The 13,394-nt window shown below is 39.3% G+C and overlaps 1 protein-coding gene across 1 annotated transcript; it reads left to right on the top strand.

Moving 5' to 3' along the window:
* The first annotated feature begins 4,741 nt into the window (after positions 1–4,741).
* On the top strand, positions 4,742–9,759 carry LOC138958680 (uncharacterized). Its single transcript, XM_070329906.1, has 2 exons — positions 4,742–4,967; positions 9,529–9,759. The coding sequence occupies exons 1-2, from the start codon at positions 4,742–4,744 to the stop codon at positions 9,738–9,740; spliced, it is 438 nt and encodes a 145-aa protein (XP_070186007.1). The 3' UTR covers positions 9,741–9,759.
* Positions 9,760–13,394: the final 3,635 nt, after the last annotated feature.

Raw genomic sequence — 13,394 nt, 5'->3', positions numbered from 1 at the left:
CACACACAGACACACACACGCAGATACACCACGACCCTCGTTTCGATTCCCCCTCGATGTTAAAATATTTAGTCAAAACTTGACTAAATATAATGACTCGAAAAAACACAAGAAAATTTACTGGTTATTTATTTTTAATCTAACTATCCAATCACCATTAATCTTGTACTTGTGTTCGTATTCGTATTCGGTAACTTGCTGTAACATACATAAATCACATGGTTTATAATAACAATACTTACAATCATGCAGTATCAATTTACACACAAACACATAAATTATCAATCAAAACCTGCGACATAAATACATCAACCCCAATTTAGGCCCAAAAGAAAAATACAACCGCGACAATAACAATCCCATCTGATTCACGTGCACAACTACAATTACCACAAAAACATAAATAATAACTTCTTAAACTGTTGACCTTCAAAGAAGAAACAAGTCGCGTAAGGCGAAAATACAATATTTAGTCAAGTAGCTGCCATTTTTCAGCAAGACCGTATACTCGTAGCATCGTCAGTCCACCGCTCACGGCAAAGGCAGTGAAATTGACAAGAAGAGCGGGGTAGTAGTTGCGCTAAGAAGGATAGCACGCTTTTCTGTACCTCTCTTTGTTTTAACTTTCTGAGCGTGTTTTTAATCCAAACATATCATATCTATATGTTTTTGGAATCAGGAACCGACAAGGAATAAGATGAAAGTGTTTTTAAATTGATTTGGACAATTTAATTTTGATCATAATTTTTATATATTTAATTTTCAGAGCTTGTTTTTAATCCGAATATAACATATTTATATGTTTTTGGAATCAGCAAATGATGGAGAATAAGATAAACGTAAATTTGGATCGTTTTATAAATTTTTATTTTTTTTTACAATTTTCCGATTTTTAATGACCAAAGTCATTAATTAATTTTTAAGCCACCAAGCTGAAATGCAATACCGAACCCCGGGCTTTGTCGAAGATTACTTGACCAAAATTTCAACCAATTTGGTTGAAAAATGAGGACGTGACAGTGCCGCCTCAACTTTCACGAAAAGCCGGATATGACGTCATCAAAGACATTTATCAAAAAAATGAAAAAAAACGTTCGGGGATTTCATACCCAGGAACTCTCATGTCAAATTTCATAAAGATCGGTCCAGTAGTTTAGTCTGAATCGCTCTACACACACACACACACACACACACACACACACACACACACACACACACACACACACACACACGCACGCACATACACCACGACCCTCGTTTCGATTCCCCCTCGATGTTAAAATATTTAGTCAAAACTTGACTAAATATAAAAACAAGTCGCGTAAGGCGAAAATACAATATTTAGTCAAGTAGCTGTCGAACTCACAGAATGAAACTGAACGCAATGCCATTTTTCAGCAAGACCGTATACTCGTAGCATCGTCAGTCCACCGCTCATGGCAAAGGCAGTGAAATTGACAAGAAGAGCGGGGTAGTAGTTGCGCTAAGAAGGATAGCACGCGTTTCTGTACCTCTCTTTGTTTTAACTTTCTGAGCGTGTTTTTAATCCAAACATATCATATCTATATGTTTTTAGAATCAGGAACCGACAAGGAATAAGATGAAAGTGTTTTTAAATTGATTTCGACAATTTAATTTTGATAATAATTTTTATATATTTAATTTTCAGAGCTTGTTTTTAATCCGAATATAACATATTTATATGTTTTTGGAATCAGCAAATAATGGAGAATAAGATAAACGTAAATTTGAATCGTTTTATAATTTTTTTATTTTTTTTTACAATTTTCAGATTTTTAATGACCAAAGTCATTAATTAATTTTTAAGCCACCAAGCTGAAATGCAATACCGAAGTCCGGGCTTCGTCGAAGATTACTTGACCAAAATGTCAACCAATTTGGTTAAAAAATGAGGACGTGACAGTGCCGGCTCAACTTTCACGAAAAGCCGGATATGACGTCATCAAAGACATTTATCAAAAAAATGAAAAAAAGATATGGGGATTTCTAACCCAGGAACTCTCATGTCAAATTTCATAAAGATCGGTCAAGTAGTTTAGTCTGAATCGCTCTACACACACACACACACAGACACACAGACACACACACACACACACACACACACACACACACACACACACACACGCACAGACAGACACACATACACCACGACCCTCGTTTCGATTCCCCCTCGATGTTAAAATATTTAGTCAAAACTTGACTAAATATAATGACAACACCTGCCAAAACTCCTACGCACTGAAACTTGGTGACCGAACAAAGAAAGAAAGACAAACATTAGCAGACGACAACAACAATATTCACCTTTGCGCCATCAAGCGGGAACTTTCCTCGAAACACACCACACAAATGAAAATCCTTGAAAAATACACGTCCAGGCAACGGACTTCTAACAACTAACACAAGAAAATTGGTTGATTAAAATCAACATGGCCGAAGCAATGTTTTCATAAAAGAAGCGGTATTGTACGGGCACATGTTGAATTTGGGTTACATGTGTTGCAGAGTATTTGAAAATCCGTAGGCATAAAAACATGCAAAGAAGAGTGATAGGTCCCTGTTGTGAATATAGTGAAGTGGATAAACTGATTACTTATGTTTTACACTAGTTTTGCTGTTAGAGAGAGGAGACGGTTTGGCGGTCATGGGTTGTAGGTTATGCAACTTTAAGAGCAAGGCGCATGGTGCATGTTCTTGTGATCGTTTTGATGAAAGCGTCATGAAGAGGGTGTTACAAATACAATGTAAATTTTGTTTTTGATGTTTGGTCTTCGTTGTGGTGGTTGTAAGATTGTGATGTGTTTAACCAACGAGATACAATGCTATTTGGGACATGGTAATAATTGGTTGCCGGTATGGACGATATTCTGTGCTGTTACGGTTTGAGATTGTTGGCAGGGGTGAGCAAAAGTGTGACCGACTCAGCGCAAAGATGATCGAAGAGATTGTTTCGTAGTCTATTAGTGTTGTGACGAGCGTTGGCTCATGGTATGTAACGAGTACATAGGTGTGTAGTTGTGGTGTGTGTGTGTTTGCGCGTTGGTTGGGATTATGGGTGTAATTTGTAAAACAGATGTGGCAGTAATAATGGAGTTCACATTGAGGTTAGTTTGAAATGGAACACACGCAAGTTTTTGAAAAAAACAATATCAAATTTTGAACCATGAGATCTTTATTAAATAATAAACTGAACATCAGCAAACCATCAAAGCAATTATTAATAAGGTTTGAAAAGCTTGACTTACTTACTATGTTAAATAGGGGATTGAAGGCTGAAAACTTCATTTACAAATTACAACTGAGATGGGGAGGGGGGGGGGGTGGGGGAGCGGGGGAGTGCTGAAAGTGTGGATGAGAGTACAAAAAATGCTCAGTGACAACAGGGAGGTTAAGATACAGTGACGTTTTTTTTGCAAGGGGAAATCACTGTTGAGACTTAATATTTTACATTTTAAGAATAAGAATTTTGGATTGGTTTGAATAACTCGACCCCTCAATAAATAGTAGAGCATCGTGCAATTTCATGTTGGCATCTTCTCCACTCAGTGAAAGCTATAACCCAAAGACTGAAGACCAAAGTGCTTTACCCCACTTCTGACCCGAATCACCCCCCTCCTGCTAGGTACACGTGCACTCAAGTTAATCTCTGCTTTGACCTGTGTGCCAGGAGTCGGATGAGAGAGAGAGAGAGAGAGAGAGAGAGAGAGAGACACACACACACACACATAGACAGAGACAGACATAGAAAGACAGAAGCGGAGAGACTCAGAGGGAGACACAGACAAAGACATACATACAGAGAGAGAGAGAGAGAGAGAGAGAGAGAGAGAGAGAGAGAGAGAGAGAGAGAGAGAGAGAGAGAGAGAGAGAGAGAGAGAGAGAAAACCTGTAACTGATCTCGTGAGAACGGTAACAAAACGAGCCATGTCAGTTCTCCGAACGCATTGCAATAGATGACCGCTCCTGCGGCCATCAAAAACAGTGACTTCTTCTGTCAAGACCCAGAAACGTACTGATGTGACAGAGGCTGTTACCCTCGTCATCGGCTTAATATGTAAATGAGGCTTAAAACCGAAAACTCTTTAAATCTAATATCTGAATACTCAAGCAACACAGCTCTCACAGGTTCGAAAACATTAGTGTAAAAAGATATCGGCAACAAACCAAAATATGTACATCCAAAACACGTCTGATTGTTGAAAACATGGCTTGCACGCATTATGATAACAAAACCGGGTCGCCTGCTTAGAAATGCGGAAAAGGGCAACATCAAGCCGCTCAGCACGTGCCAACAAAAACTATTCTAAGTTTGTAGAAAATATAGGTGAGCGTTACTCAGGCCTTGCGACCTCCGTGCATCCAGAAAATAAAAACAAATATACAAATAACACACACAAAAAAACCGTTTGCACAACAAACTACCATGCTTCGTCAAGCACACGTGCACCACGCAAAATACATGGACGACACTAACACTAGCACACAAACAAAACAAAACCGGCCGTAACCAACGGCAGGCACACACATCATTTCATCATATTACCCTGCAATTCTCTCGAATTTTGCGTCGCATTCTATGTCGCTGCTGTGAGTCTCTAGACTACTGTATCGCATCTTCACAACTACAGTAACTTTCTGGAGTTCTGTGTACCAATTGTTTCGTTGTAGAAACTCTCTCGAGTTCTGCGCTGTGCAACATACATTTTGGCGAAGCAGAATAATGGAGAGAGTCAAGATGGCGTCAAAAGGCAAAGGCGGAGGCAAAGAAGGAGGCAAAGGAGGAGACAAAGGAGGAGACAAAGGAGGAGGCAAAGGCGGAGGCAAAGGAGGAGGCAAAGAAGGAGGCCAACCCAAGACTGCATACCATTACACCAGTCCTCAGAATGCCAAGCAGATCAAACAGACTGGCGTCATTCACCCCAGTAAACAAGGCGCTTTCGGTGCAAGTGAGTTGTAGCGATTCTCTACTTTTTTGTTGGCCTTATTGAATTTAAAACAAGTCGCGTAAGGCGAAAATACAACATTTAGTCAAGTAGCTGTCGAACTCACAGAATTAAACTGAACGCAATGCAACGCAGTAAGACCGTATACTCGTAGCATCGTCAGTCCACTACTCACGGCAAAGACAGTGAAATTGACAAGAAGAGCGGGGCAGTAGTTGCGCTGAGAAGGATAGCACGCTTTTCTGTACCTCTCTTTGTTTTAACTTTCTGAGCGTGTTTTTAATCCAAACATATCATATCTATCTGTTTTTGGCATCAGGAACCGACAAGGAATAAGATGAACGTGTTTTTAAATTGATTTGGACAATTTAATTTTGATAATAATTTTTATATTTTTAATTTTCAGAGCTTGTTTTTAATCCAAATATAACATATTTATATATTTTTGGAATCAGAAAATGATAAAGAATAAGATGTACGTAAATTTGGGTCGTTTTATAAAAACATTTTTTTATTTACAATTTTCAGATTTTTAATGACCAAACTCACTCATTAGTTTTTAAGCCACCAAGCTGAAATGCAATACCAAAGCCCGGCCTTCGTCGAAGATTACTTGACCAAAATTTCAACCAATTTGGTTGAAAAATGAGAGCGTGACAGTGCCGCCTCAACTTTCACGAAAAGCCGGATATAACGTCATCAAAGACATTTATCAAAAAAATGAAAAAAAGATATGGGGATTTCATACCCAGGAACTCTCATGTCAAATTTCATAAAGATCGGTCCAGTAGTTTAGTCTGAATCGCTCTACACACACACACACACAGACAGACAGACACACACACACACACACACACACACACACACACACACACACACACACACACACACACACACACACACACACACACACACACATACACCACGACCCTCGTCTCGATTCCCCCTCTATGTTAAAACATTTAGTCAAAACTTTAGTAACAAAGAAAACAAGTCGCGTAAGGCGAAAATACAACATTTAGTCAAGTAGCAGTCGAACTCACAGAATGAAACTGAACGCAATGCCATTTTTCAGCAAGACCGTATACTCGTAGCATCGTCAGTCCACCGCTCATGGCAAAGGCAGTTAAATTGACAAGAAGAGCGGGGTAGTAGTTGCGCTAAGAAGGATAGCACGCTTTTCTGTACCTCTCTTTACACCCCCGGTATAGGGGTGTGTATAGGTTTCACTGGATGTGTTTGTTTGTTTGTGTGTTTGTGTGTTTGTGTGTTTGTGTGTTTGTGTGTTTGTGTTCGCATATAGATCTCAAGAATGAACGGACCGATCGTCACCAAACTTGGTGAACAGGTTCTATACATTCCTGAGACGGTCCTTACAAAAATTGGGACCAGTCAAACACACGGTTAGGGAGTTATTGGTGGATTAAGATTAAGAGTGACATATTAATGGTCAAAGGGAAATAACCTTCTCAGTTGGTGGCAGTGAGAATGGTTATTTCCCTTTGACCAACGGGGGTGTTTTTCCTACCTCGACGTACCCTTTCGCAATGGACCCTGTGTTTACATTCTGACTTCTGACTTCTGACTTCTGACTTCTGACTTCTGACTTTTGACTTCTGTATGCATGTCTTTTGACTTCTGACTTCTGACTTCTGACTTCTGACTTCTGACTTCTGACTTCTGACTTTCTCTCTTCTGACTTCTGACTTCTGACTTTCTGACTTTCTGACTTCTGACTTCTGACTTTCTCTCTTCTGACTTTCTCTTTGTCTCTCTGTCTCTCTGTTATTTCCCTTTGACCAACGGGGGTGTTTTTCCTACCTCGACGTACCCTTTCGCAATGGACCCTGTGTTTACATTCTGACTTCTGACTTCTGACTTCTGACTTTTGACTTTTGACTTTTGACTTCTGACTTCTGACTTTCTCTCTTCTGACTTCTGACTTCTGACTTCTGACTTTCTCTTGACTTCTGACTTCTGACTTCTGACTTCTGACTTCTGACTTTCTCTCTTCTGACTTCTGACTTCTGACTTCTGACTTTTGACTTTTGACTTCTGACTTCTGACTTCTGACTTCTGACTTTTGACTTTTGACTTTTGACTTCTGACTTTGTCTCTGTCTCTCTCTCTCTCTCACTTTGTCTCTGTCTCTGTCTGTCTGTCTGTCTCTCTCTCTCTCTCTCTCTCTCGCTCTCTCTCTCTCTCTCCGCATATAATAAAGTTCTGAGAGACTTATAGAGGGACATATTAATGGTCATTACACCCCCGGTATAGGGGTGTGTATAGGATTCGGTCGATGTGTTTGTTTGTGTGTTTGTGTTCGCATATAGATCTCAAGAATGAACGGACCGATCGTCACCAAACTTGGTGAACAGGTTCTATACATTCCTGAGACGGTCCTTACAAAAATTGGGACCAGTCAAACACACGGTTAGGGAGTTATTGGTGGATTAAGATTCTACAAGGACTTATAGAGGGACATATTAATGGTCAAAGGAAAATAACCTTCTCAGTTGGTGGCAGTGAGAATGGTTATTTCCCTTTGACCAACGGGGTTGTTTTTCCTACCTCGGAGGAATTTCTTGTTGTTTTAACTTTCTGAGCGTGTTTTTAATCCAAACATATCATATCTATATGTTTTTGGAATCAGAAACCGACAAGGAATAAGATGAAAGTGTTTCTAAATTGATTTCGACAATTTAATTTTGATAATAATTTTTATATTTTTAATTTTCAGAGCTTGTTTTTAATCCAATTATAACATATTTATATGTTTTTGGAATCACAAAATGATGGAAAATAAGATGAACGTAAATTTGGATCGTTTTATTTTTTTACAATTTTCAGATTTTTAATGACCAAAGTCATTAATTAATTTTTAAGCCACCAAGCTGAAATGCAATACCGAAGTCCGGGCTTTGTCGAAGATTACTTGACCAAAATTTCAAACAATTTGGTTGAAAAATGAGAGCGTGACAGTGCCGTCTCAACTTTCACGAAAAGCCGGATATGACGTCATAAAAGACATTTATCAAAAAAAATGAAAAAAAGCTATGGGGATTTCATACCCAGGAACTCTCATGTCAAATTTCATAAAGATCGGTCCAGTAGTTTAGTCTGAATCGCTCTACACACACACACAGACAGACACACACACACACACACACACACACACACACACGCACGCACGCACGCACATACACCACGACCCTCGTCTCGATTCCCCCTCTACGTTAAAACATTTAGTCAAAACTTGACTAAATGTAAAAAGGTAAGTTGTTGGAACGCCTGTTACATGTATTGACAACACATTACGTTACAGTCACAAATATGTCAACAGTTGGCAGTCTCTTTGTTTTTGGCCTTGAATTTATTTATTGATGTACGTATTTATTTATTTATCAATTCATGGTAGATTGATTTATTGATGTTTTTGTTTATTCATAATTATTTTGTTACTTGTTTATTTCTCAATTTATTTATTATGTGTTTATTTTTCATTTATCTATTTATTTATTTGTCTCGTTATTATTTGATTGATTTATTGATTTATTGATTCATTTATGTATTTATGTATTTATATATTTTTTCATTCATTTATGTATTTATTCGTTGTTATTTGATTGATTTATTGAATTATTCATTCATGTATGTATTTATTTATCTATGTATATATTTATTTATTTATCTAGTTATTTATTTATTTATTTATTCACTCATTTATTCATGAATGTATTTATTCGTAATTATTTGATTGATTTATTGATTCATTCATTCATTTATGTATTTATTTATTTATTCATTTATTTATTATTCATTTATCTATTCTTTTATATATTTATTTGTCTATTTATTAGTAAACCAACACTGTATCGTTGTAAATTCAAAGTGTCAGCATAGCTTCCCATTCGAAGTAACTTCCATCAACTTAGATAATTACTTTTGTGACATCTGTGGACGGTATGAGGTCTGACAGTGTGCATAACTCCGTCACTTTAGAAGTTGTTCGAAGAAATGGCATGCTTTTCCCCCACCATTTTGGGCTACCTTTGGCAGTAAAATGTATAAGCCTACTCAAAACTGCTGCGACGATGTTTTGCTTTCAATTAAAATGTAAATAAATCGCATCTTTTAAGTCCATTCCTGACACGAATGGCAGTTTCGATGCCTGTTTGTACTTTAAAAATGTAAGTTGTTCAAATTAAGTGGGAAAAGTTGCTTCGGAAGGGCTCCCTTAAACACACAAAGCTATTGTTCAAGACCAATTGATGTATCATATTGGTTTAATCATTTGTTGTTGTTGTTGTTGTTGTTGTTGTTGTTGTTGTTGTTGTTGTTGTTGTTGTTGTTGTTGTTGTTGTTGTTGTTGTTTTAGCTGCTGCTGTTGATGCTACTACTACTGTATTTTAAAAGTAATTAAAAACCAAAAATCACACATGATTTTATGATGAGTAGGACAAGGATCCGCTTAAACGTAGGTAGGTAGGTCGACAAACCGAATGATTTTAGGGCCGATCTCGTTTTGATTATGGCCTAATCCCCGTATGTCTTCTCCAAATTGCAGATAAGGTGTACCTCACTACCATTCCCCCCTCCGTGGGGAGAAAAGCCATCGCCAAGAACAACTACGACGGTGCGGGCCCCGGGCGGGAGAGACAGGGCAACGTGGACGCGGTGGTCAAGGTGAAAGTGGACAGCAGCAAACTGACCAGGGAAGCCGCCCCCGGTGGACGCAACGTCTACACGCACACCGGCGCGCTGAAACTGGACGGCTAGACGTAAAGAGAACCCTAACCATATTATTTAATTGGTTTGATGGTTGAACTGTGATTCCAAAGTGATAGACATAGACTTTTTCTTCGTTCGTGGGCTGAAACTCCCTCGGCTTTTACGTGTATGACCGTTTTAACCTCGCCAGACATAAACTACTTTAGTATCTCAAATACGATATTCATGCATGTCCGCATATTCAGTGGTACCTACATTGTGAGGCCTTTTCCGATTGAAGTACTCCTCTGAAAAATAAGCGTCTCACGACAGTCAAAAATAACCGCTCGAGTGCGTAACAAGTTGAGGTTCGAAAGAAACGACTAATTACATGCAGCTTAGTTGAAACCTGTGTCTTATTTTCATTTTTTCTAGTTTGTTTGTTTGTTTGTTAGTTTATGGTTTCTTGTTTGTTGTAAATAGTAGCAGTAGGTATTATTATAAATTTACGGAAGTATTATTTGGTTTGACAGCGTAATTGTAACTCATTGATGTGAACCATTGCGTTAGCTTTTGAAATTATTGGATGGTTCAATTTTTAAGAGTAGTTTGTTTGTTTGTTTGTTTTTTTGTTTGCTTGTGGTTACTGTGAGTTTTTGCTTGTTTGTGTCAATAATAAAGATAAACACTTTGATCATTTGTTACATCCTTGTGTGTGTGTATGAGCATGTGTGTGTGTGTGTGTGTGTGTGCGTGCGTGCGTGCGTGCGTGCGTGCGTGCGTGCGTGTGTGTGTGTGTGTGTGCCAGTGTTTGCCTGTCTGTGTGCCTATCATTTTGTCTGTGTGCCTATCATTGTGTCTGTCTGTCCTGTCTGTCTGTCCTGTCTGTCTGTCTGTCTCTCTGTCTGTCTCTCTCTCTCTGTCTGACTGCCTGTCTGTCTGTTTGTCTGTCTTCTGCGTATGTCAAGGTATCCTTTTACGACCGGCTATGTGATGGGAAGGCATGGTTTCAACCTCCTCCTACCACCTTCTGCTGCCCCCGCCCCAAAACCCTACCCGTGGGGAAAAGAACAACAAGTAAAACATACATTTCAAACAAGGTTTTTTTGACAACAAGAAGAAGGTCGCGTGGACCAAAGGCACTCGTCCCGAGTTGGGCGGGATCAAAGTAGGCGGGGCCTGTGGGTTGGATTACGTGCTCTCAAGACTACTTCAATAACTGTAGTAGAGAAGGCCGTCCATCACCCTAACCAAGTGACATCCTGGACCAAGCCCCGCCCACCTCGTGTCGAGTGCCTGTGGCTTGGACGTTGCGTGGAAGACCTTTAAAGTAAACAAAGTATGCACGCAACAGACAAACACCAAAACAGCAGTGAGGAGTTCAGGGGTAGTAGGAACAAGAAATAGCACAGTTTTCCCTGAAAGTGCATTTTGCGTTTTCGCTGTGAACTAGTGTAATTGTGGTATTTTGCATTTCAAAATTTGTATACAGGGTGACAAAACCAAAATGCAACCCACACAATTCGTAATAACTTTTACATCTGTTGACAGAATAACTTCGTATGTATGGGACATACATTTCAACCTATGCCTGACCCGTCCACAAAGGGACGTTTATAGAAAAAATGGTCTGACTTGTGTGCAATTTCAAAAACAGTTGCCAAATTCGGGAATCGACTCAACAGTACGAGACTTGAAATTTAGCGGTAGCCAAACTAACCCGATTTCAACCCTCAAGATTGTTGCCTTTGGGGTATTTCGCATGACATAGTATTCCTTAATCAACATTAGACAATCAATTACTTTTATACAGCAATTACAGGTAGGAACAGTGCATTTCCCATGGATGAATGCGTTCATATCATTGATTAATTTTGTGCAAAATTGCACAAACGTAACTTTACAACGAAGTGGTTACTTTTCCAAGTCATTTGAGTTTAGCAAATATTGGCATAGTTGTTGTGCATGGCACTTCAGTACGTCCGCGGCCATTGAACATTTTTTGAAAACGTCCGATATATCTGTGGCCTTATGTGTCTTTGTGTCTGTCTGTTTTTCTGTCTGTCTGTCTCTCTAACTCTCTCACTCTGTCTGGTTGTTTATCTGTCACTCTCTCTGTATCTGTCTTTCTCTGTTTCTGTGTGTCTCTCTGTCTGTCTGTCTCTCTCTCTACTTATGTCTGTATGTCTGTCTCTACTTATGTCTGTCTGTCTGTCTGTCTGTCTGTCTCTCTCTCTACTTATGTCTGTCTGTCTGTCTGTCTGTCTCTCTCTCTGTCTGTCACTCTCTCTCTCACACTCTCTCTCTCTCTCTCTCTCTCTCTCTCTCTCTCTCTCTCTCTCTCTTTCCATTGGACAGAGATTAAGGACTTCGTTCCAGATCTGCTTTCACTTCTTGTACAATTAATTATGCACCAGAATTATGATTTTAACGCATTTTTTCCACTAAGAACATATGCCATAACCCTAATGAATGAAAATGTTTAACTGGTAAATGCACCTATTTTCACTTTCACTGTTTGTATCACTTTGAATGGTTAAATCAAATAGCACTGACATCATGCATTAACGACATCATGTTGGCACTCTAAACACAGAAACGCATTGGCCAATCACAGAATAACACTGACGTCATATCACGAAAGAGGATTTTTCTATCCAAATTCTTTCTGGTTTTCCAGTTGAAGGCTTTTTTTTATGTGCGATAAAGCCCTCTGCTTCGTATATTATATAAAGGGGAGCAACCGATTGTAAGCAGGCATTGACAGAGATAATGAGGAGGGAGGATTACTTGTAAGATGAACCCCTCGTGGACTAAACCTTTTTTTTTTTTTAGAAAGCTACGGCACGACCCTCTGAATTTATACTTTTTTTCCAGGTGCTTACGGTACGTCCCTCGCACCGAGTGAAGGCTTGAGAAAAATAGCCGAAAACAACTGGAAGAACCACTGGATGTCGAACATCAACAACGGGAAGATGGACTGGGCCATCGTGGTGGACATACCATTTCGCTTTGTCATGGAATATGGTGCTGAACAAGGCAGGGACATCCTTGTCTACAATGGGCGGCTCTACCTGGATGATTATTGCTACGATGTTGTTAGAGGGCCTACCTTTTAGACACGGGGTCTCTCGGACCGCCTGATATGTTGTTAAAGGCCCTCCATTTTAGAATCGGGCAGAGACATTCTTGCCAACGACAAGCGGCTCTGTCTGAACATTTTTGGCTGCAATATTATTAGAGGGTCTACCTTTTAGAAGCGGGGTCTCTCGGTCCGCCGGGTAGGTTGGTTGTTAAAGGCCCTCCATTTTAGAATCGGGGTCTCTTGTTGCGACGATACGGTGGTGTTCAGGGCAGAGACATTCTTGCCAATAACAAGCGGCTCTATCGGAACACTTTCGTCTGTAATATTGCTGGAGGGTCTACCATTTAAAAGCTGGGGTTTCTCGTTGAAGCTTTTCCTGTGTAACTGTCGGGGCTGTTTCGTTAATAACTACCGGTACTACTGACTTTACTAACTTTCTGTTTCTTAAGTTTTCTTTGTCTTCTGGTGTTCCCGTTGTAAGTTAAGGAACTGCTTATCTTTCATTTTCGTTTCGTTTCTTTCAATTTCAAGGTAGAGGGATTGTTCTCTTTTTATTTCTCCGATTTACTGTGGTAATATTTGATTTAGTTTCATTGTGAACATTGTGGTTTGTTTATCTGTACGTACTGAACATGGAG

This window comes from Littorina saxatilis, linkage group LG2, assembly GCF_037325665.1.
Source record: "Littorina saxatilis isolate snail1 linkage group LG2, US_GU_Lsax_2.0, whole genome shotgun sequence".
NCBI classification, from domain to species: domain Eukaryota; kingdom Metazoa; phylum Mollusca; class Gastropoda; order Littorinimorpha; family Littorinidae; genus Littorina; species Littorina saxatilis.
Note: the sequence above shows the minus strand (reverse complement) of the source record. Positions and strands in the feature narration are given on the sequence as shown.